At 43.9% G+C, this 24,938-nt stretch overlaps 3 protein-coding genes across 4 annotated transcripts; 2 read left to right on the forward strand and 1 right to left on the reverse strand.

The window, feature by feature from the left end:
- The first annotated feature begins 1,316 nt into the window (after positions 1-1,316).
- On the forward strand, positions 1,317-5,124 carry LOC148401878 (6-phosphofructo-2-kinase/fructose-2,6-bisphosphatase-like). The gene is made up of 13 exons (XM_088364531.1): positions 1,317-1,659; positions 1,745-1,841; positions 1,912-1,978; positions 2,060-2,134; positions 2,213-2,269; positions 2,455-2,576; positions 2,649-2,856; positions 2,930-3,076; positions 3,290-3,394; positions 3,574-3,703; positions 3,772-3,834; positions 3,912-3,976; positions 4,230-5,124. The coding sequence occupies exons 1-13, from the start codon at positions 1,575-1,577 to the stop codon at positions 4,287-4,289; spliced, it is 1,281 nt and encodes a 426-aa protein (XP_088220657.1). The 5' UTR covers positions 1,317-1,574; the 3' UTR covers positions 4,290-5,124.
- Positions 5,125-5,319: 195 nt separating this feature from the next.
- Positions 5,320-17,799, forward strand: itih6 (inter-alpha-trypsin inhibitor heavy chain family member 6). Of its 2 annotated transcripts, none has more exons than XM_088367642.1 (17): positions 5,320-5,913; positions 7,238-7,273; positions 8,264-8,418; positions 10,157-10,267; positions 10,515-10,765; positions 10,916-11,085; positions 11,156-11,272; positions 11,421-11,592; positions 11,992-13,395; positions 13,744-13,776; positions 13,863-13,880; positions 13,954-14,001; positions 14,080-14,109; positions 14,188-14,280; positions 14,887-15,000; positions 15,062-15,445; positions 15,786-17,799. In XM_088367642.1, exons 1-17 carry the CDS (start codon positions 5,803-5,805, stop codon positions 16,034-16,036), a joined length of 3,498 nt encoding a protein of 1,165 aa, XP_088223768.1. In that variant the 5' UTR covers positions 5,320-5,802; the 3' UTR covers positions 16,037-17,799. The 2 variants fall into 2 exon arrangements, with proteins under 2 accessions (XP_088223768.1, XP_088223769.1); XM_088367643.1 differs by having other exon boundaries at positions 5,321-5,913; positions 14,239-14,280.
- gdi1 (GDP dissociation inhibitor 1) lies at positions 17,200-24,426 on the reverse strand. Its single transcript, XM_088367656.1, has 11 exons — positions 24,089-24,426; positions 22,288-22,395; positions 22,093-22,192; positions 21,489-21,623; positions 21,218-21,416; positions 20,774-20,905; positions 20,597-20,696; positions 20,309-20,480; positions 19,822-19,966; positions 19,686-19,740; positions 17,200-19,213 (listed from the first exon to the last, which is right to left on the reverse strand). The coding sequence occupies exons 1-11, from the start codon at positions 24,131-24,133 to the stop codon at positions 19,061-19,063; spliced, it is 1,344 nt and encodes a 447-aa protein (XP_088223782.1). The 5' UTR covers positions 24,134-24,426; the 3' UTR covers positions 17,200-19,060.
- Between the last annotated feature and the right edge of the window lie 512 nt (positions 24,427-24,938).

Consider the following 24,938-nt stretch of genomic DNA (forward strand, 5'->3'; position numbering starts at 1 on the left):
GCTTAGTCACAATTTTGTCACAGATACAAACATAAAACTACACTTCTTACCTTTTCAAAATAGGCTTGGAGCTTCTTACAACTTTTGTGGATGATGACATGACTTAAAAAAGATGTAACTAGAGAGAGGTCAAGTCATCTGGCTTTGAGTCATTGATTGATTGAGATTTTGGGCTCTTGGAAGGGAAACAAATGGGAGTAGTACATTGAGATGGCCTTGGGAGATCATTATTTCAATAAATACCTTTTGTAGCATTTTTCTTTGGTGGTGTGCCTTTTGTTTGTCACCATCAACAGATTGATTTCTTCTTAGTCCTGCATCCCACACATGCTGGCAGGGGATCCAGACAGTGTTGGTGCCATCCGATCCCATGCCAGCCAGACTAGGCTCAGTCACTGACGAGGCCCATTCAACATTTTGCACATGTGGCATAATCCATTGATAATCGGACAGACTGGAGGCCAACAAGCCCCCCCCCCGTACCGCACACACACACAGACACAGATACACGAGCCATCCGGGTACGTTGGCAGCACAAACGTCTGCAGGCTGTCTTATAAATGACTGGCCCTTTTCCGTTTTCATCACCATGAGCAACAGCAGAATCGCAACAGGGTAAGAGTCAAACCCACACTTTTTTTTTTTATCTTGGAGATTTGTCAATTTAAAAGGGAGTTTGCAGTTTAAAAAAATATCACTACAAATTTGTTAAAACCCATTGTGACTTGAACATAGAATGTGATAGTTCTGAGCAGATCTGGGGGGGGCAGCCCTCAGCCCTTATGAGAATAAACGGTTCGGAAGAAAGAATGAATGAATGAATGAATGAATGAATGAATGAATGAATCAATCAATCAATCAATCAATCAATCAATCAATCAAGGAATCAATGAACGAATGACTCAATGAATCAATGAATCATTGAATGAGTTGTGGATGGATGGATGGATGGATGGATGGATGGATGGATGGATGGATGGATGGATGGATGGATGGATGGATGGATGGATGGATGGATGGATGGATGGATGGATGGATGGATGGATGGATGGATGGATGGATGGATGGATGGATGGATGGATGGATGGATGAGTGAATGAGTTTACTCCATTAATTTGGGCTTTTCCAACCACAGTAAGATGTGTCACAAAGTTGTTCTTCATCACTGTTCACACTTGGGAATGATCTAGAAGAGATTCTAGAGGTGTCACGCCCGTGCCAGAGCACGCTCGGCCGTCAACTTCCCTCAGGCCACACCCCTTCATTATCGTCATGTCTGTCACCTGCTCCCGCTTGTAACCTGATGCATTTAAACCCTGCCCGTGACATCTGTCTGTTTGCTGGCCGTGAGTCTCTGTCCCGTATGTGTCTTCGGTTCCCCACCTGACTCCCTTCCAACTCCCTTTCCCTTCAATAAACCCCGGTTCAAGCTGCATTTGGTCGCCTGGCTCCACTCATTTGCTGGCAAGAGGAGTCTACCCAGCAAAGAAAATACACAACATCATGCTTGAGTGATTCAAATTGTGTTTGTAGCAGCAGTGCCGCAGCTCTGCAACTCTCCTACACTCATCGTCATGGTGGGCCTACCAGCTAGAGGGAAGACTTACATCTCCAAGAAGCTCACCCGCTACCTCAACTGGATCGGAGTTCCCACGAAAAGTTGAGTTTCACAGCAACAAACAATGAGAAAGGAAAAACAATCAACTATTGAAGCAATATTTCATTTGTTGTTGATTCCCACCAGCTTTTAATGTCGGCCAGTACCGCCGCCAGGCTGTCAAGACCTACGAAAACTTTGAATTCTTTAAACCGGACAACGAGGAGGCCATGAGGATTCGCAAGTAAGGACCGATAGATCAGTGACTTGATGATGGCGTTAAAAAAGCGGCAACGTTGTGCCTCGCTTCACAGGGCGTGCGCGGCAGCCGCCCTTAAAGATGTCGACGCTTACTTCACAAGTGACCAAGGTCACGTGGCGGTGAGTCGGAGCAATGAACCTTCACACTACCCCTGATTACGTAGCAATTTTTGCAGATAATAACAAACGCATCTCTCACAGGTTTTTGATGCCACCAACACTACACGGGAGAGAAGGGCTATCATCCTCAGCTTTGCCAAGGAGAGAGGCTACAAGGTAAGTGCAACAGGAAAGAAAAAACATCCTCTGTTTTAAGTGTCTGCATGTGTTTCTTTTAAAAATATTTGTGCTCAGGTTTTCTTTGTGGAGTCAATCTGTGACGACCCGGAAATAATTTCAGAGAACGTCAAGGTGAGAACTTTTCATCTCTTGTACATGACCCTGATCCTGCAGTTCATCCAAAGTGAGCAGACCAAAATTGTTATGTACACCATCCCTTAGTCATAGGGCATTTAAGTTTATCCGCAAATGTCACCAACTTTTACTAGCAGTGCTTGCATGCTCCATTTAATATCCCAAACTCACATCCTTTGCAGCAAGTAAAATTCGGGAGCCCAGATTACGTCAATTGCAGCATGGAGGAAGCCATGGAAGACTTTCAGCAACGCATTGAGTGTTACAAGTCCAGCTACATGCCGATAGATGACGAGAAAGACAGGTCGAGAGCCGGGATCGAGACGATGCTCTGATGACACGACATGCGCCTCAAAAATTTGTTTTCGTGGAACAGGAAGCTCTCCTACATCAAGATATACGAAGTAGGTAAAAGATATCAAGTGAATCTGGTCCAGGATCACATCCAGAGCAGGATCGTCTACTACCTAATGAACATCCACGTTACGCCGAGGTCCATTTACCTGAGCCGCCATGGGGAGAGCGAACTCAATCTTCTGGGTCGCATCGGCGGAGATTCTTCTCTGTCCGTCAGAGGATATGAAGTGAGTGGAAGAAGACCGTGCCTAGATTCATACAATCGGTTTCACTTGACTAATTGGGAATCTATGTGTGCAGTACGCTGCTTCTTTGAAGACTTTCCTGCAAAGTCAGAAAATTCATGACCTGAAGGTGTGGACCAGCCACATGAAGAGAACTATCCAGACTGCACACACTCTGGGGGTCCAGTATGAGCAGTGGAAAGCTCTCAATGAAATAGATGCAGTAAGTTCCATTCTGATTGGACAGTAAATAAGGTGACCACAAACATACAATCACACATTTAAGAATTATTATTTTATTTACCACTCAGCATTATTTGTTTCTTAAAATTTGGGCCCAAGAACAAACAATAAGTCTCTTGAGGAAAAAGTTTATTTTTTACGATATAAAGATTTTCTCCATAGAATTTTTTTTTTTTTTCCCTGCTGCCCCAAGGGTGTGTGTGAGGAATTGACTTATGAGGAGATTCAGGAGCGTTTCCCCGAAGAGTTTGCGCAGAGGGACCAGGACAAGTTTCGTTACCGTTACCCAAAGGGTGAGGTAAGGCTTCCCCTCTATGCAGTTCATCTTTTTTTTTTTTTTTTTTGTAAAAGCAGTCATTGCAAGTGCTGCATTTGGAAATATATTCCGTGATCCCATTTTACATGGAAACCAGCAAATGCAATATGGCTGAACGTCAACATTGCCTTGAACGAATACAATTTCTTTCTTTGTGTCAGTCCTATGAAGACCTGGTCCATCGCCTGGAGCCTGTCATCATGGAGCTGGAGAGGCAGGAGAATGTTCTGGTCATCTGCCACCAAGCGGTAATGCGTTGCCTCCTGGCCTACTTCCTGGACAAAACTGCAGGTACATAACTCATCTTGTCCGCCATCGGCACATTTCCTTCATCATCAATCTTCTTTTGCTCTCTGAAGACCAGTTGCCCTATTTGAAATGCCCTCTCCACACAGTGATGAAACTCACACCAATAGCCTATGGTAGGTGCTCGCTGTTTGGGTCTTTGACAGCACGTTCCATGTGTCTTGATGCCTCCTGGTGTTCTTCTTCTTTGTAGGCTGCAAAATTGAGTCTTTTTACCTCAATGTAGAGGCAGTCAACACACACAGAGACAAACCTACGGTAAGAACAAACCCTAAACCTGTTTATAAAACACTAAATGCTTTAAATGTTGTTAAATGCTTTAACATTGATTTAGGAAATTCTCCTGTTATGATTAAACTACAATTTTATGAGTGACAGTTTTCTTTTTTTAAAAAAAAAAAAATTGCTGAAACAGATGAGTGAAATTTCCATTTATTTCATTGACTTGATTGCAAATTCCCCCTTTTAGTGTACTTATTGAAACCACACATTGAATTTGTTGCTGTTGCAGAACGTGGACATCAATAGGAACCCAGAGGAAGCGTTGCAGACGGCTCCTGATCACATTTAAACAATGGGTAGATGGGATACGGTTGGCATTTTGGACCTCCACACTCCACAAGGATTCAAGCGTCTTCTGCCGAGCGGCTTGAAATGCTCATCGACTGGCATCAGCTGGAAGGTCGATTGCGTGGCTCCATATTCTACATGATTTGAAAACATGTAGTTTGGAGGGCAGACGCTATCTTGCAGGGATCCCTTCCTGTCTGTATGTATGTCAAGATGGAGCCATATTCCGTTTGACAACTAAGTTCTTAAAATTCCAACTAGCATACATTTCAACCATATGGTTGACACAATGCCAAACAAATTGATCAGCAATGAGAAATATTCAAAGTAGGCTAGTCAAATAAGAGTCCATTGTAATGTTTAACTTTCCATGTGCTCCTTCTCAGCAGTATGATGGAGGCAAGATATTTCCCATTGATAGTCTTTAAGGCAATTTTTGAATGTAGTCTGTGTCAAAGTCTCAATCGTAGTCCGCCATTACAGTCAGCTACACCTCCCTATTTAAAGCATTGCCGATGAATTGTCTGGAAATTACCGAGCCTTACAAGACTTTGGACCAAGACTTTGGCCTGGATGTGCTTGGGTTCTTCACCTCATGTCAGTCAACTAGAAAGCAGCCTGTGTGCTGTGTAGCGCCGCCACTACCTTTCTGAAGTGCTGCATGTTACAAACCACTAACTGGATCATCCGTATGATGCATTGTAAATGTGAAATTAAATATTGGTTTTGTATGATAAAGGGATGGAAATTTGAATAGAATGTTTTTGTTTTGTTGCATCTGATTTATCAATTAGTAACAAAAATATTTGACGGATTAATTATTAAATTAATTTTTTGGTATTTCCAAATGTTATTTGAGGTACTCTTGCATTAAGTTTAATTCTTTGAATTTCATTGTATTCCTTGAAAATAAGCTGCGCAACTCGTATCAAGGCAACACTGGCCAATCTTTACCTCTACTGCTACTCTTAACACAAGTAAATAGAGTTCGAATAAGCAAGGAGCGTGAGTACTTTTTTTTTTTTTTTTTTTTGCCCCCTCTGGTGAAGCCCACGTGTGTATCCGAGTTGTCCGTGTACAAACAGTAAAAGGGCTCCAGTGTGGCAGGCAGAGGAGAACTTCGGGCTCGTAAGTTTTTTTTTTTTCTCCCTCAAATAGCTGAGCATGCATGACAGCAATCCGTCATTGCACTCATGAATCCGAGTGGCAGCAACTCGTGGAATTTCCAGTATACGCACAGAAGAGCTGCTCTCGTCAACTCCACTTGGAATTGAATTTTTTTTGGAGCTTTTCATCTTTTTACTCACAGTCCTCTAGCTAAATTGATACTTGGCGTGTTTTTTCACGGACCTGAGGGAGGAGGGAGGAGTGGGTGTGGATGTGGGAGCCCCAAGCAGGCAGCGTGCGTGCGTGCGTACGTTGCGCGTAGTAGTTAGTGGTAAAAATGTGAGGTGCGTCACTCCTCCGGACATCATCTTACTTTTTTGTTTTAGTGCCTAAAGAGCCGCTTGATCATGGAAACGATGCTTTTGAACATCCAGTGCATTTTGCTTTTCTTTCTATTTTACGCGCAAGAGGGATTATCTCGGGATTATTCGGTTCCTCCTGGACAAAATCTTCCAAGGGTGAGGACATTTTTTTCCCATGCTATATATATATAACGGTTAAGTCTTTCATTTTCAGACTGTTGCATGCCACACTAAAAGAAAAAAGAAAGATAATTGACTTTTTTAAAAATTATCTCAACTTCTTGCCATTCGTGTAAAATTGATGATGAGACAGAAAGTTAAATGCTTCCCGCACAGTTTCCACTCTTCAGGTTGTGTTTGTTTGAATCCCCCGGATGTGTGGTAATGTATTGACACAGCAATGACTTGTGCCAAATGAACATTTGAAACCGACGCGTGCGCCTTCCTCCTTCACCGCGTACACTGAGAGCATTTATTTATTTCCCCTCCGTTCAGTGAATGGTTGGGATTCATCGTGCACAGAGCCGGAGTGTGGTCAGCCCCTTGCGAGACCCATCATTAGTTGTCTTCCGAAAGCATAGCAGCACCTTGTTGTTCTTCTTACGCACTAGTAGGAAACCAGGGGCGATTCTAGGAGCAGTTAAAGGGGTGCTACAGGTGCTGCAAAGACGTACATCAGGGGCGCTGGGGTTTGTGGTCGTGGGGGGAGGTGGGGAGGGGGCTTTGGCTGCTGTGCACCGGTGTGCAAGGCAAATGAATAAAGGACACAGGAATGCTGCAGGGAAGTCGACAAGTAAACCAAATCTAAAAAAGGTTGCCACAACACAGGAGGGAGTGTGCATATTTTTGGAGTTAGGAAACCCCCTAGAGTGAGTTCAAAACTCTGTATAACCTTTCTTGAAAGGCAGAGTTCCAGTTAGTTCTCTCCTCAAAGTGAAATTAAGCAAGTAGCAGAGGTCGAATGCCCATTTTGTGGATGAAGGATGCGGGACCAGAAAGTAAAAAAAAAGAAGTGGGTTTTCGTCCGTCTGTGGAATCGTCCCTATCCGGGTCAAGCACCGACTAAACTCCCATCTCGTCCAACGGACCGTTTCGGCACACTCACATGGAATTGTGCCAATTTCCATTTTCGCTTTGTCTCGCGTAATTATGACACTGATGACAATATGTGATGTCATCACATGTATTCCCAGTACCAAATTTATCTGTTTTTAATGTTAGTATGAATTTAATTATTAAATCTGTGACTGATTTGAGACCCTTGCCCTGAAACAGAAGGTGGAGTTGGTTTCTTAAGCAAAATGGAGTGTACTGTATTTGTTTTATTTTACATTTCACCTGTTGCCTATACTGCGTTTTTAACAGCTTTATAGCTTGTTAAAAAAAAAACAGTAAAATATGAAATCTCAAATCTTTTTGGGGTGCTAAAAATGGGCCAGTCATTCCTATACTCACAGAAAGTCTTTCTCATCTCTTCCAGAGAGGCAAACGCCAAAGTAAAGTTACCCGACCGGCGGTAAGTTTCATTCCATGGTGGCTGCTGCCATCAACTTTTGTTGTCATCATTGTACGGTTCAAATGTATTGCACATAAAATTTAGATTTAAAAATTGTCTCCATGTAATGTTTTAAAACTAAACACTTAATTTTAAATGCAAATGTATTGAATTTAAAGGTAAATTTACCTGAACTGCACTCAATAAATATACTATATCATAAAAGCGTCAAAACAATTGCAGCTGAATAGATTTTGAGAATCACATGACTGCAGATGTCACAAGTCTGTAAAACGGCTCTTCTGCTTCAATGTAGTAGCACATGTAAACATCAGACTTTAATAGATCATACCACATGGAACTGGTTGACCTGAGATACTCAATGGGAATGATTTCAATTGGGATAACAAACACCCGGCTCGTGCTTCCCAAAGTAGGAGCATCGAAAATACCAGCAAGCAGGCCAGGAGATCACACGCAGCGTTTGCTGACCGCGCCACTCTCAGCAGGCGCCGGTGTGGCCCATGTAAACAAGAAGAGGGCCATGACTGCATGTGGGGAGCCGCTTTGTTTTGTTTTGTTGAGTCGGTAGAGGGAATCGGACTGTACCCTGACAGAAAATGAAGGACAAACATGGGCCTCATGCCACAGCTGGCAGTATGACAACACTGGCCTTTCTGTCCAAATTTTGTTTGCCCAATCAGATTTCATAATTGGGGGAAAAGATTGATTTCTTTTTCAATGGGTTAAAAACATTCCTTTGTTCCTGTTGCTTGGTACAAAAACAGGAGATTGTTTTAAATTAGCAGTGAAGAAAATACACAAAATACAGCTGCTGGTTTGATCCGTAACATCCGTCTACAAAAATGTTGATCCTTGCAAATACATTCTTTAAGGTCACACAAGGAGAATCAGTCTGATTTGAAAAAAGTATTTAAACTGAGAAAGCAGTAGTTGATCCCAATACACGCATTTTTCCTTTTCACATGTTCGTATGTTCCATGCCTGCAGCTGAAGGTCACGGATTACCACGTCAAGTGTAGTGTGGTGTCCCGCTATGCTGTCACCAATGTGCAGAGCTCCATTTGGAACCAAATGGCTGTCACCAAGGAAGCTGCCTTTGAGGTGGACATTCCTTCCTCTGCATTCATCTCCAACTTCTCCATGTAAGTCAACATTTACACTCATGGCGATTCTGATAGCATTCAATCTTTTGAGCAATGCAACGGGGCTCGAGACTAATTTATGGCACAGGTTGCATTGGTTCTTTGCAGAGGATAAAGAACATGTGCGTGTAAGTGTTGCTATACGTGCTAGCTAGTACTTGGGCTGAAGCAACAAAGGGTAACAACATGTATGTGAATTGTTAGCCTGTTTTTATAAGTCTCTGTTTTCTTTTTAATTTTATAGTAAACTGAGAGCGTCCACAAAAAGCTTGAGGTGTCGCTTTGAAGACTCGTTTACTGCCCGCTAACTGCTGCTTGTGAAGTGAATTCATTTGAGTTTACAGCCAAAATTGGGCACTCGTATCTCAATTTTGCTCACAAATCAAATGGAAAATCGAAACACCACTGCGTGAGATTATCCACAGCGGAACTTTATGAATAGTCCAGTGAGTCTTGATGTTTTCCTCCACCTTAGGTGACAGATTGGGACCAAAGAGCATTCACTTCAAGAGCAAATATAAGATCTAGATAGAAGTTGCGAGGAATTCGGCAAGGCATCTGGGGGCGGGGCATCATTTGATTACTAAAGGTGTTGGGAAGCACACTCATTTCAAAGTGCTAAATATAAACAAAACAAATAAGTCAACAGTCCACGCCGGCAGCCATCACGGCGCTCGGAAGCGGGAACCCGAGAGAGCGTGAATGCCGCCTTTTGTGCAGAAAGTTCATGGAGAAAACGACAGCCCGTTTGCCTAGTGCCGCTTATTCCCCCCTCAGCGGCGTAACAGTTGACTGAGGCTCGCAGCCAAGCGGGAGATACGCACACATCCCCACGTGCACACACACCGCCCGCTGCCGCCTTTAGACTTTTTAACTATGTGCCAGTCTGCCGCTATTTAAGATCCTTTTTTTTTCTACACCTTTTCATATTCTCGCACAATTAGAGCCTGTGCCGACGGCAAATACCCGGAGGGGAAAAAATATTGTGCGAGGCATTGGTTGTGTGTGTGAAACTTAGAAGGCTTTGTTTGTGGACACACAGCCGCTCCTTCACCTCCACAGCACGGAAATACAAACGTCTTCCATTTTCCTCTCAGAACCTTCTCATGTACATGGCCCGAACAAGACGCATTTCATGCCCCGAGGTTTATTTTAGTTGCTGTTTGAAGTTTTTTTTTTCTCCCAGGATATATTTATTTTAAGGATTTGACCTTAATTTAGCACCTTGTCATGTGACCCCAGTGGTCAGCAGAAATGAGGAAGTTGCGTGAATTGGATTACACTCAGAGAGTTGGTTTGGCTCGGGGATTTTGTTGGGTGCTGCCCGTTTCAAGGAAATTATTATTTTTCCACTCGGCCTGTTTTGAAGTACGCCTACTTTTCACACGCCATTCGCTCCTAACAAGCAACATATGTGTTGCTGCATGCGGCACTCCAACAAAGAGGGTGAAGTTCACAGCCTTTTTGAAATACTGTGGCACCATTCCATGACGCGGGTCTGACTTCAAATTGCTCGTAAAAAAGAATTCCCAATGAGCTCAATTATCCTCTCATTTAGTCCAGGTATGCTGGAGTCCACATCGGCTGGCTATATAGACTAAATTTATTGTGCTATTGTTATGGTTTGAACTATTAAAATAGGCAAAAACTTTTTTTTTTTTTTTTTGAGGGGTCTTTTGGGAGTCTGGGCCCACTAAATGTGGTGTTTGTTGTAATTTTTTTTTGTCTTTCCCTTCAGCACGTCGGGCGGCAAGATGTACGTGGCCCAGGTGAAGGAGCGAGCCACGGCCAGGAAAATATACGACGCTGCAAAGAAGCAAGGAAAAACAGCAGGACTGGTCGCTACCAAGTTAGTCCAAGACAAATGAATTTACTGCACTGTGCAAAAATCGTGGGCCACCATTTTGGTTTGTAGTTTTCGCAATAATAACAATAACATTGGCATATGTGCGTTTTTGTGAGCAGTGTTATTTCCAAGTTTTTTAAATGACTGTTTATTTAGGGTGGAACAGAAGAAAAAGCTCATCCAAGCTCATGAGTTTAGCATGTGGAATTTCCCGTGGTTCTTTCTTACAACGCCATTTTGTTTCTACCAGAGAGCGGGAGATTGAGAAGTTTCGTGTGGCGGTGAGCGTGCCACCAGGAGCTCGGATGTCCTTGTGCCTGACTTACGAGGAGCTGCTCCCTCGCCGCTTGGGCCGCTACGAGCTTAGCGTGGCTCTGCGGCCCGGCCAGCCCGTTTCCAACCTCACGTTAGAAGTCAGTCTAGCAGAGCCAACGGGTATCGCTTACATCAAGGTCCTTCCACTTCGGACAAGCAGACTGCTGTCCGAAAACAAAGCTCAAGGTAATTCTGGCTCATGTTTGCCTTCCAATAAAAATTGCAATCGTCATGGCAACTAGGGGATCTGTGCTATGTTTGAGCGAGTTAAACCGTCCTTGTTGCTCGTGATACAAACTTGTGAAATGGACACATTGCAGCACGGTGTCCCTGCAGGTAACGCAGATCCTCCTGCGTCGACTCAGGTTGAAGAAAACGTGGGCTGCGCTCACGTTCGTTACAATCCCACACCTCAGCAGCAGGTCAGCATTTCGCCCAAGGGTCTGAATGCTGACTTTGTTATTCAATACGACGTGAACCTCACAGACCTGATCGGGGACATCCAGGTGAGCGGCATGGCTGGAAACTGATCTGTCAAACGGAGAAGTGCCTGGATGACGTTTGTCTTCTCGCCAGGTGTTTGATGGCTACTTTGTGCATTACTTTGCACCCAGAGGACTTCCCGTGGTTCCCAAGGATGTTATATTTGTCATCGATGTCAGCGGCTCCATGATCGGCACCAAAATCAAACAGGTCACAAGATAAGACCAAGTGTGATGAAGTTCACATTTGGTGTTTTAAATACTATTTACGTTTACTACAAGTGGATGTTTCTGCATTTCGTGCCTGGATTATTTGAAATGTCGCACAGTGTCATCTATTTGTGGATTTGTGTCAGTAGACCAAGCAGGCAATGAGCACTATCCTCGGGGACCTTCGGGAAGGAGACCACTTTAACATCGTCACCTTCTCAGATAAGGTTCACACTTGGAAGAAAGGACAGACGGTGCGCGCCACTCGGCAGAACGTACGAGATGCCAAAGAGTTCGTCAAAAGGATTATTGCGGAAGGATGTGAGTCAGCATTGTTGCTTCTGGATTTGTATCACGAGTGTCATTAAAAAAAATGTTTGCCTGATCTCCACAACACTTTAGGGTTTGAAGTCAAGGTTAGGCTCTCAATTTAGGTGAGTTTTTTTAACAATTAATTACTATGTATGATAATTATTATTTTAATGCAGAATAGAGCTGATGCGGCTGTAAATGTTCCATCAATTGTTCTGCCATCATTTTCTCCAGCACATTTGATACTAAAGAAAGGTTGTTCATTGGCCTGTTGGGTTTCAAACAACGTTCAAGGTCACAAATTAGGGTTTAAAGACAAAGTTGGGGTTTTTAGTCATTTAGCCTGTCTGTTGTTAGTTGTTTGCTTAACGCCGACCATCTCCGGTGTTGCTCTCTTTCTCTCTTCAGGGACGAACATCAACGCGGCTCTGCTCTCGGCCGCCCAGCTGCTAAACCAGCCGTCCTCCGGCTCCCGCCGCGTCCCCCTGGTGGTTTTCCTCACCGACGGCGAGGCTACGATCGGAGTGACGGCAGGCGACGTCATCCTCAGTAACGCCAAGAAGGCGCTGGGCTCAGCCTCTCTCTTTGGCCTGGCCTTCGGGGACGATGCCGACTTGCCGCTCCTCAAACGTCTGGCACTGGACAACCGCGGTGTGGCTCGGATGGTTTACGAGGACGCCGACGCCGCTCTGCAGCTCAAAGGCTTCTACGACGAAGTGGCCAGCCCCTTATTGTCCGACGTCCAGCTCCACTATCTGGACCAGCAGGCGTTTGACATCACCCGCTCTATCTTCCCAAACTACTTCAGAGGCTCCGAGTTGGTGGTGGCCGGCAGGCTTCAAGCGGGGCTGAAGGACTTCAGGGTGTCGCTCTTAGCCAGTGATTCCAAGCAGCGCATGAAGTTGGAGAATGACGTATTGATCAACAGCACATGGCGCTCTTCGGACTGTTCGAAGGCTCCTGAAGGTATGTCTAGCTTTGTGCGTCGTCTCTGGGCGTATTTCACCATCAAGGAGTTGCTTCTGGCCAAACTCAACACCACAGACGCCGTTATGCAGAAGCTCCTGGCAGACAAGGCCACCAACCTCTCCTTGGAGTACAACTTTGTCACGCCGGTCACATCTTTAGTCGTCGTGAAGCCCGATGTGGACAAAGCTGCACCAACCACTGCAAAGCCTTCCACCATTGCAACGACAACCGCAACGGTGACAGCCAAAATGTTTGCTGCGAAGAGGGCCCAGTCCCCCTCTATCTCGAGAACCAACAAACCGAACCCTCTCAAACAACCTAAAAAAACGTCACTACCTCCTCCCGCCACAAAAACTGTGAAAACAACGGCAATGTTCAGCCCCGCTGCCACTCAACCTCCCCCAGTGCCATATTCTGGAAAAAAGCCTTCTCAGAATGATTCCAAAAGTTCCTCTATGCCTCCTGGTGGGAAACTGTCCAGTTCTCTATTCCATTTTCCCAAGACAGCTCAGCCTTCCACACCTGGAAAGGTCTCCACGCCCTCTTCGCCCCCTACGGTTTCAACTGTGGCGAGCACGCCTCCCGCTCTCCCTGGAAAATCCTCCACCACCCCGCTTTCTACCAGACAGGCGGAACCAGAGAGCAGCACTGCATCTACCCGCCCAGACATCACCGGCACTCCGCCCACTCCCACTCCGGTCCCTGCTCCGGATTTAGAAGGAAACGTCATAAAAGCTGAGGAGGAGAATGATATCCGTGTTGCCAACCTCATGGCTGCCACCTTTGCGCCCATGCCCGGTGTGACAGACGGGCCCAGGTTGTGGGAGGCAGCAGGCCTTCTAGGTAAATGCCACCTCATTTACTCTCTTAGCCCAACAAAATAAGTCAGGTCAATAACTGAACGCAACTTTATGTAGTGACTACAAAACAGAAAATTATAAAAATACGCAGACCTCAATCTATTCCAATATTTAATTGCGATTAATGGCATCATTTCCTTAGTTGCAATTATTTGCTATATAGTCGCACATTTTATCACTTCAAAATGTACTATAAAATGATTTTTTTACCAATGTGAACAAAATATGATATATCCGGAGTGACCAATCACTTAAATACAAGACTTACTTTGTTGTACAATCCCATAGCTTCATGAGAGATGTAAATATTCATACTTTATCTTTCCACTAGATGTCTCTACCTCCATTCAGATCCAGAGAAAAGGTGAAGAGAAAATGTTTTCATCCAAAATAGTTTGTTTCAAGGCAGTCTGTATTCTCATTTCTATCCATACATCTTTTATTCAACAGATATTGACCTTGTGAAAGGTAAGTATGAGTAATCATTCCTGATATGATAAATCATTTCATAAAACTCAACTTAATGCTTTGCTTTGTCCAGACTATGACGTGACGTATGATTACGACTACGATCTCAACTATGATGCCTGTAAGTTCAAAACGGGAATATGAGCCCATTCTCTACTCTCTGAAAACATGTTTGCTCTTTTGTCCCCACTCGTTTTAGGGGGCAACGCTGCTGACACGGAATCCTTCGGTAGGTACACTTCTCAAACGGTTGAAGTGCTGAGATGCTGTGACCATGCCACCACTGGACTCTTGTGATTGATTTCAGTGCTTGGGAATGAAGAGGATTGTCCTTTAGTTGAATGTCTTGTGCTTTTAGAACCTCCATCCAGACTGAGCGCTGAGCACTTTTCCTCATCAGGTAACTGAATCCTCAACTTGTAGACTCATTACATATCCATCCATCCATTTTCTGTACCGCTTGTCCCCACGGGGGTCACGGGTGTGCTGGAGCCTATCCCAGCAGTCATCGGGCAGTAGGCGGGGGACACCCTGAACCGGTTGCCAGCCAATCGCGGTGCACACAGAGACAAACAACCTTCGGGCAATTTGGAGCGCTCAATCGGTTGTTTTTGGAAAGTGGGAGGAAACCGGAGAGCATGAAGAACACCCACGCAGGCACGGGGTGAACATGCAAACTCCACACAGGGAGGGCTGGGGGTGGAATCGAACTCGCACCCTCCGAACTGTGAGGCGGACATTGTTTCACCGTGCCTCCTCATTACGCATCATACATTTAAAAAAATAAAATAAAAATACTGCATCATTTTATAGTCATCTCTGTCGAGTGCAGTTGAGCACACCACTATTTGAGTTCTACAATAACAAGCTTGATAAATGATAAAAGCTGTCTGGCTCATATGGTCAATGCTCGATGTTCTCTACTGATTGCTGGAGAGAGAAGTTTAAAGGTTAGGGCAAGTGTCTGTTTGAAATTTTGATTTCGCTTCAACTGCTTGTATTCCAGCTGATGGAGATCCTCATTTTGTGCTCCAGTTACCGAAGCAGAAACAGAACTTGTGTTTCACCGTAGATGGCCGAGCTAATGATGTGCTAAGGCTGGTGGAGGACCCACAGACAGGTATTTCATTCTTTGGCCATTCACACAACAAACAACTAACAAAATCTGTAACCCTTTCAAGGACTGATGGTAGATGGCCACCTGACCGGAGCCCCCCCCAAGCGCGGCCACGAAAACCGCTCGAGAACTTACTTTGACCGGCTGAACATCTCGGCAGCCGCTGGCCGCTCGAGCGCCATCACGATCACGGTGTCGTTAGACAAGGTGGCAATCGAAGGTGAAGGGCGGGACATTCTCAGCATCAATCAAACAGGATCGATAAGGAGGCAGGGCGTGACGGTCGCCGTGGACAACCACCGGGGCTGCTGGATCGAGTTGGCCGAGGATGTGCACTTCCTGGTTCTCTTCCACCATTACAAGCACCCCAGCTACCTGCAGATGGCGCACCTGGGCTTCTACATCACACGTGGACGCGGGCTGTCGACCTCCACTCGAGGCCTTCTGGGTAAGATGACCAATAGCCACGCATTTTCTTCAGAATCACAGGGAACCCTGGATTTGATTGGGTCAATTCTTTCAAGGCGCTGCTGGACTTGAATTTTGCAATATTTTAATTTGATAAAAGATGTAAAAAGTGGCAAAGCAGCGCCCTCTGTTGGACATCTGCCACTTCGGAGTCACAGCACCAGTTACATTTTTTCTCAGGGCTGGTATAACGTAAGAATTAAGATGGAGGTCAAGTGCGGACAAGAAAATGTCCTTCAATTTTTGCGTAGTCCAAGTATTTTTATTTTCTTTTATTTGAAAAAGTGATTTTTAATGTTGCATTTCCATTCTGTCTGCAGGCCAGTTTCAGCATGCTGCCTTAAGCGTAGCAGCTATGAGCCATTATCATCATGGGGAAAACAATGACGGAACGTTAGCCCGGGGGGTCCTGAGGCGCGGCTCCCAGCTGCTGCCTGTCACCTTGCAGGACAAGATGCTGAAAGATACACTACTCAGGCGACACGCGGAGCAGTGCTGGGTGGTGGCCAAGTCGGAGGTAGAACGACTGCTCGGACGGCCGTACGCCAGCTTCGTGGTGGATGCCGTGTAATCGTAGCTCAGCGGGCTCCGCCCTGTCCCCTGGCAACCTTGCGGCTCAAGTCCAAGTGGAGGCATTGTGACATTGTGGTTTGAGAATCAAACTGCCGCTCGGACGGGCTGCGGCATAGTCACATTTTTTTAGTGACAGTCTGTTTTTCTGTGCGCAGAAGAGATGACCGACAAATTCAAAACAATGATACACACAATCGTTTGAGCCAGGCATGTCAAATTCATTTGACTTTAGGGGCCTCATTCAGCCCACTTTGGACCAGTGTATCTGTTGCTTGATAAGCTAGTAGCAACTATTATAAAATGTTCCCATTGTTTTGGAGCCAATAATTACAAGTGCATCCTGGAAATAATCACATTAGTTGGTTATTTTATTTCTATTAATAGATATTTCTGCAAATCATAATAGTAAGCTAAAAATTTTCAAAATAATTATTTCAGTTTTCAACAGAGAATTTTGACTCAGTAATTTTTTTTATTTCCACATGAATGTGCAACTTATAGCTCAAAGTGGACTTATATACCGTATGTACCTTTTATAAAACAACTTTTTTTTTAAGAAGTAGAAATCATTTTAAAATTACTTATATATTTGCATCTTAGTGATGTCAACTGACTCACCACACCATACAAACTCAGTGGGAACATTTCAGATACAGGGTATAGTTATCCCTTTATCCTGTAAATGTAGACATTAAAAACAGAAAAAAAGTTGTGGCAGTGGCCTATATGAAAAACAAAACAACCACTTTTGGAAATGTGACTGGAATTTGGTATTGTTTAACCTTCAGAAGTCCATCAATATAAGACATTTAAATGGTTAGTAAAATTGAGTGGTCGTCAGTGCGCCCTCCAGTGGACAAAAATATCTACAATAGTTACATTGGTTGAAGAATTGAGGTTTGTTCCCTATGCCCACAAGCCACGACTGTCTGACGGACAGTTTTGGCCCACGGGCCGTTTGACACCTCTGATTTTAAACCGAATGTTCTCCGGTTCATATTCACACAATGTGATTTTTGTGCGGTAGCAAAATTCGTACGTTTGTTTTTGTTTCATTATTTGCAATCAAGTCAACATTTATGTTTTCTTGTTTTAGATAACGTGCATAGAGTATTATTGGATGCATCCATCAGTTTTATCTTTAAAAAGAAAGGCAGACCATTTTTCCAGATTTCGCCATGTGCTTTTTTTTTTATTTTTCTATCATTTCATTCATAGTTTACTTCATTGTATTTGTTACACAAGACATTAGGCATTGTTCACATACTAGTGATCAAACAAGGACAGTAAGGTTTCTACTACTCGGCCTATTTCTTTAGTCAATTCAATGGGAAGTTGTCAATAGTGAATCTCAAAGGCCAAACGATGTGAATTAAAACAGTACAACAACATGTGGGCCTTTTTGTTTTCAATAAATTAAATAAAAAGATGTTATAGCACTTTATAATGAGGAAGGGAGGGCAATATATTAATGAGAAAAGCGAATTCCAGTTATTTTCAGGTAATATTTGTCCACACACAAACAATGTTGAGTTAAACAATGAATAAACTGCACTGGGACTGTCGCTAATACCGTTTCTCAATCCAAGCAAAGAATTGGAAGGAAGGAAGGATGGCTGGTCAAATGAAACACGTCATTGCTCTGTATTTGCACATTGCAGAACAAGCAAAATGAGTGTATAGCATCTTCAACTTGAATAAATAGAGAATATCATTAAGACACATACACTCACGAACTCTTTTCAGGGTTGCCGAGTGAACGGATGCTAAAGGAAGCAGTTGGATGGGCAGAAGCGTAAGTGAGCAAGTGCTTTCAGGAACATAATGGGCCAAAAATTTGAATCAAACCCCAAATTAAGGCTTCAACCAAATAACAGCGTGTCAGTTTGTTTGTTTTAGGGCGGCATTTCTCTTCGGCTTTGTCATCGTGGAGGCTTCTCACCGTCCCTCTGTCGCCAAGCTCATACTTTCACCTGAGTCACGTCCATCGTTATCGGGAAATGGAGACAATCTGTTTGGATCTAATCAAATCTTATTGGTTTCATTTGGTCCAATTGTTCCCATTTCCCAATATTTAGGGACCTGACTGTACATTTATCCTCCAAGTGACTGACTCATCTCATTGACCTACACAAGGCTTGGAACAACTGGGACACAATCGGGTGCTTTCACTTTCAGCCAAAATGTCAGTCTTCATTCACTCCCGAGTGAAACATTCCACTAAACTATTAACAAATGTGCTCACATCTGTCATTTCCAATCGCCACAATCAAAAAAACAAGTCTCAACTCAGTCTTGCTTACTCTAAACAACATTTCTGCTCAAGCTCAGTTTGTACCTCGCCTCTGTAAACGTCATAACTTCAGCCAGTGAAAACGTGCACCAAACGCAAACACATAAAATCCTTTTAAATGTTAAAACTACTGCACTGGTAAAAGGGATGTGACATGTTAACCAAATGACTGCTTTTGTACGGAAGTGACAGAAAAGAGCCAACCGGCTAGCTGGCTTGCTCGCGCAGGTGGGAACACGACGAGTGGCAAAGTTAGCACATTGGTCGACAGAAGACGCACGTCATTGCGCCTAAAGTAGGAGTGGCGTGTCATACGAATAAAAGCAGGGCTGACAGGTGCCACGGCGCGGCCTTCGAAGCGCCGTCCGTGTTGTTTGCGCACTACTACTGCGTGGGACGACCATGCATGCACGTGAAGCCTTCTGGAAAATTCTACACAAAGCTGTTAACTGACATATGAGAAAAGATGGTCGGAAAAGAATGAAATGCTAAATTCTAAATGGACATCTACAGACAAGACGTGATTATAGATTCTACAACGGAATGAATGACCGTATCAGCTCTGCTTTTGGGTGACTGCGGTGTGTGTGTGTGTGTTAGGAGAGAGGGGAGCGTACGAGGAAAAGGAGGCAAATGGCGGCAAAAGGCGGGCACAGCATTTTCATGCCAGGCCATCTCCCCCCTTTTGCCCCTTTCCAACGCCGCCTCCTCCCTCTCGAGCGGGGCCGCTCACTGTTCGTCCTCCCCGAACACGTCGTTCTGTTTGCGCTTCATGTTCTCAAAGTCAAAGTCGCTGCCCGTCATGCGCTTGTAGATGTCCTTGATGTCATTGCAGGTGGTCTCAAAGTGAGTGGTCGCGTCGTAGGAGCTGGAGGCGAAGATCTGCCAAGATATGCAAAGTTATTGTTAGGAGGAATAGATCTAGCGATTCAAAACGAATCGAGTCATCGACAACTAACGGTTTATTATTTAACTTGTCCAAGTTGTCCAAATCCTCGGATTTTAGTCAGTGCAGAGTTCGGCGATACAATGATCATCATGTTTTTTTATTTTCTGACAGATGTTACAAATTAACCAGTCACATTAATCTATTATAATAATTATTATTGGCAGCTGTAATAATGCAGTTGAACCTGAAACAGCTTAAAAAGTGTCGCAATTTTCTTGCCCTTCTTTCCTTAGCATGAATCAGTAGCCAAGAAGTAGCTCTCACTTACCAAATGGCTGCTGAGTGCATCGCTCCCACTCGTGTGATATTGCGCAATCGCAAAAATCTTAATGCATTTTTTAATGCAGTTATTTAATTAATTGATGAACTAATCGATTCTAAATATTTTCCTCGAGATAATCTCACCTGGCTCTCCGTGCCGTCATCCGTGGGCTCGTAGAGATCACTGATAGCCACAAACCTGCAAGAAACAAAATCCTCACTGTGGCGGTTCTCCAGCCTAACGGTGATCTCAGGTCGCAATGGAAAAGGAAAGACTTACTTTTGGTCGATTGGCTCCAGCAGCTCGATGGCGGGCTGGATCTCAGTCTCCGGCTCGCTGGTTTCCACTGTGGTGCTGACAATGGCGATGTACTTCCCCTGGGCCGCCACGTTGTGGGCATAGGAGATCATGCACACGTAGATGTCTGCACAATGAAGCAGAATGTCTTAAAAATAACCAATAAGCTATTTATAGAGCGAATTATTGCAGCTCAACGTGCTGTGCAATAGAAATAAACCCACAGCGTTTAAACGCAACAAAAACAAAGCATACATCAACAGTAAAAGAAGGTTTTTAAAAATTTGCTCTCGTGGAGATTTCAGCTTGAGACTCTAAGTGATATTCCCAGGAAATTTACTAAAAAACATCTGGAGTGGTCATAAAATTTATAAGTACTTTGTACAACAGCGAAACTAAATTCCACAGATTCCATCAAGATTATATAACTTGATGGTATGATGCCACGTTGATAGTGAGTAACGCTCACCGGAGTTACGATTGACCTGATTCTGAGGGATGATGATCTGACAGGAGTTGGCATCATTGGTGTTTTTGATGGGATGGCTGAGGATGCAGATAACTCGGATCACCTGGCCCGCCTTGCGCACGCGGTCGGGGATGTAGCTGGGATCGCAGATCAGCTGCTTGCAGCGAGCCACCTGAACCAAAGTTCCCTTCAATTATTCCCATGACTCTCTATGTCTATCAAATTCAGTGCAAATAAATAAGTATTTGAAAGTGTTCCCAATTCCTCGCAGCGTCAGTGTCACCATACCTCGCCTTCAGACTTAACGCCAATCACGTGGCCGCCTTCAATAACAATTTCATCCACTGGCTTGTTCAGCATGTAAGTGCCTCCGTAGATGGCGCTCAATCTAAGGAGCGTGAAGAAGAACTGTTCAAGCATACGCATCCGCATCAAAAAATGGATAAATGAACACTGTCACGACACCTGGCAAATCCCTGCGGCAGCTCTCCAAGGCCATACAAGGGGTAGAGGTACGGGCTCCTCCCGTAACGTGCCAGCGACTCGCTGTACAACTTGATTCGATTGATGGTGTCCAGGCAAGGGAAATCCAGGTACCTGATGACACACGAAATATCTTGATGTCAACTTGAACTCATTCACTGCCATGGACAATTGTATTCCGACCAATAACAAATATCTTCAACTATGTTTTTCAACAGGTTGGTAGATTTTGACTGATTAATTCATATTACACAACAAAATATGAATCAGAACATTGTGCTTCAATTTGGGATGCTCAGAAAATATTATAGCAAAGAAAATTTGGGGGTTGACTTCCCCTTTAAAAACGTGTGACAGACTCATCGTAACCAATGAGGAAAATTGGATTTTGATGGAATGGAATCGTCAATCGACAGTCGATCTTACTCATCTGTCCTGTAGAGGGCAAGGGCATGGCCAGTAAAGTCAATGACATCCTGGCCGAGGTCAAACTTCTTGTAAACATCCCTCATGGTGGTGGTCTTGGGGTCCACGCCCTCGAAGGTCTTGGGGTCGTTCTCGTCAAAGTTAGCCACGAAGACTAAGAACTTGCGGAAGCGGCGCTTCTCAAACATGCCCATCAAATCTGGAGATTTAAGTGTAGGAGTTACTGCTAAGGCAGCAGTTGTGCTCGATTTGTGGAGGCATTCGGACTTACTTGAAGCTAACGCCTCGGTTTCGGTGGACGGGACCTTGTAAATCTTTCCTCCCTTGTAAACAAAACTTCCTTCCACCACTTTGAAGTCCAAGTACCGAGTCACTTCTGTGTACAACAGCATCTTCACCAGCTGACCTAAAATCAAAAAACGTTTTTGCTTGCAGTATTGTTGAGATCTGATTTATAACAACGATTTATACTTTCGCATAAGCCTCACCTATAAGAACAAAACATTTATATATAATTAGTGCTTGGTTTTGATGGCCTTTTTCAGTTTCAGTTTAGTCTATTTTTTGTGCCAAGATAGTTTTTGTTAGTTTTGGTTATATTCATACACTTTAGTCTAGTTAGGTTTTCGCCAACTAAAAGTTTAAAGGTCAACGAAAATGAAAATATATTTTAGCGTGTTTTCTGTAAACCACATTAAAACACACATTAATTCGCAATTGCAATACTCAGGAAAAATAGTTGCCAGTAGAGTTTTTCAAAATTTTCAGCCACATTTGAGATACAAGTCTTTGGAGTCCCCAATTAAACGTGTATGTCAAGGCTTCTAAGGCTTATTGGCTGACCAGTCTTCACGTACGTACAAAACCGAACTGACCGTTGGCCATGAGGAACTTGGGGATGAGGTCCACGTTCCAGTCGCGTCCTCGGCCCATCGATTCGGGCGGAGTGTTAGGAAGGCTGAAGCGCTTGTAAAGCTGAGGGAACGCACAAGATGGACATGAACAGACGCTGCAGCTTGTGCAAAAGGAAACACCTTGTGGCACATCTAACATTTTGAGGGCCCTGTTACCTCTTCCAGTGGGGTGATGGAGGAGCTCTCACCACCATAGTACGGGTTCCTGTCCATGTGCAGAACCTTCTTGCCATTCACAGACATGATCCCAGATAGGATACATTCCTGCACAAAACAATTGCATGGAAACAAATGAGGACTGTCCAAAGGGCAGCTTTTCACAATACAATTAGGGTAACTGTGTTTAATTATTTTAATGATATTTATTAACAATAACCATAATAATAATTAGTATTATTAATTATCATTGTGAATAACTTATTATATATAAAATATATGATAATAATAATAATAATTATTATTATAACTATAATTATTATTGTTATAACAATAATTATTATTAACATACATAATTATTATTATTATTTGTATTATTATTATTGGTGTTGTTTAAAAACCCAGTAAATGCATTAAATATTGCCGGGCAACAATTAATCAATTACACTAATCAAAAGCAAATCAATTGTCAAATTAATCAAAAATGATCTTGTTAACTGATTAACTGTATAAAGAAGAGATTGTTTAGCTTCAAATTGTCTAAATCCTCAGAATTTCAGCCTCTAAACAAAGTAAATATTCTCCCAGTTCTGTCATCCTGCATGACTGGTTAAGACATTTGCATCCACCTGCCCTCAATATTTCTGATGACCAAAGTTACACAAGAATCTGGAACTGAATCATTGTGCATTTTTTACAATGTCTTTTTTGTCTACAACCGGCTGGAAATAAAAAAGTTTTTTTTTTTTATTAAATACAAAATCAGCAGATGGTTTTAAGACAACAAAGTGTCCTTTCAGGTGTGGAATGTGAGTGGCGATTGATGTTTATCTATATGTGCCCTGCCAATTGACTGGCAACCAGTTCATGGTGTATGTCTGCTGGGCGAGTCTGCAGCACACCCGCAACTTGTCAGGAGGATACGTGGTACAGAGAATGAACGTATCCATTATCCACTGTGAACTCTAAGTTATGCAGTTTGACAAACTGATTCGTAATGATGCACGCATTTTTATGAAGAAAATTCAGATTCTGCATTTGCACCAAACCAATGGAGAATACTTGGAAAAGTGGTTATTTATAGCAGCTTAGGCCACAATTATACTGACCTAGCCCATTTGGGCTTAAATTGAGGTGAATGTGGCCAATAAATCAACTGCTTGACCCTCCCCTGGACAAACTAGCGGAAGTGATGCGAAATGAACAGACGGATGCGGGGAGGAGAGCCAGACTGGTATGCGCATGCGCCAATTCAGGCTTCAGCATTTCTCGACTTTACTCTTTGCAAAAAAAAAAAAAAAAGAACAGGAATATTGTCAGCCTCGATGTGCGTGTCATGATGACGTGTTCACACGAGACAGCATGACAAGATTGACTGGAGAAGGCTCTTCTCAAATGACCACTTTTGCGATTCAAATTAAATGTCCCCCAAATGTGCGTGAGGACACATTAATGTCGTGCCGTGCCGTGAAGCAGCAATTGGATTCGAGAGGGGCTCCGGCCTGCGGCGGCGAGGAGGAACAGCAGCAGCAACGGGGTGACGCCTAAAAGATGCTACAGGCTGCAACACTACACCCCACGTACACCAAACCCGACCCCCGCCGGTCCACGCACAATTCCACTCGTATTTCACTTGAGCGTCCATCTAAGCATCTAAATGCACATTTCCTATCATAATGTCCTTATGTCACGAATGCACCGGCGGGAGGCTTTTTATCTTTCGGGCCTCGATGGTGCTGGCCAACACTAAAAGACGCTCAGTTGAAGCCCAAGGATGCAAAAATGAAGCTTGACGTCTTACTGTGAGTCCGGTGCCCAAAACGATCACATCATATTCTTCATCCATGTTGTTGTCTCACCGCCTCTCCCGTCTCGCCCTCTTTTTTTTTTCTATGAGAAACGCAACGAACTGTTCCGCTAGGGGAAAAAATGCCACTCAGTGTCCTGCTCACAGTGCAGCTAGTCCGGACGCCTGGTCGGCACTTTAAATGTGTTTTGTAATCATGAGATGAAGCAACGAGGAGTTGAATGTGTAAGATGTCCACACTCGATGTCACTGGCGAGGACGACCAAAGATGGCCTGGACCCTGGAGCGCTCGGGAACAGCGTGTCTGCCTGCTTACGCGTCGGCAAATAGTGCGCTCCCTCCCTCCTCACAATGGACACCGAGCAGGAAATGACACGCCAACGTCGCCCCCGCTGCGGTAAGCATAATCCTCAGATTCAGAGCTCGTCTTTGAGTTTATAAAGACCACAACGACTTTTTTTTTTTTAACAATTCGGTCCTGTATTTTCTTTTTATAGCCTCCCTTTCCAGTTGTAAGTTCAGTATTATGTGGACGAATGGGAAATATCCTTCCGCCAGTACAGCTGTGTGAACTGCTTTCACACACTTCCGCACAGAAAATGGCGAGAAACTACATAAAGTCGCAATTTGTTTCCCTAAGATGGTTCGTTTGTTTGGGTAGCACGGTTACGCGCGTGCGTGGTGATTTTTTTTCTCTTTTTTTTTGCCTTTTAATCCAAACCAATATGCTGACAGAAATGTAGCACCATGGACAGTTGCCAGGTGCACCTGTACGTCACGCATCCACCCCCCCCCCAAAAAAAAAAAATAGTGGAACGTGCACATGTGACATGTATGTGTATAC

Source organism: Syngnathus floridae, chromosome 2 (assembly GCF_059516105.1).
Source record: "Syngnathus floridae isolate MCC-2025c chromosome 2, RoL_Sflo_1.0, whole genome shotgun sequence".
NCBI classification, from domain to species: Eukaryota; Metazoa; Chordata; class Actinopteri; order Syngnathiformes; family Syngnathidae; genus Syngnathus; species Syngnathus floridae.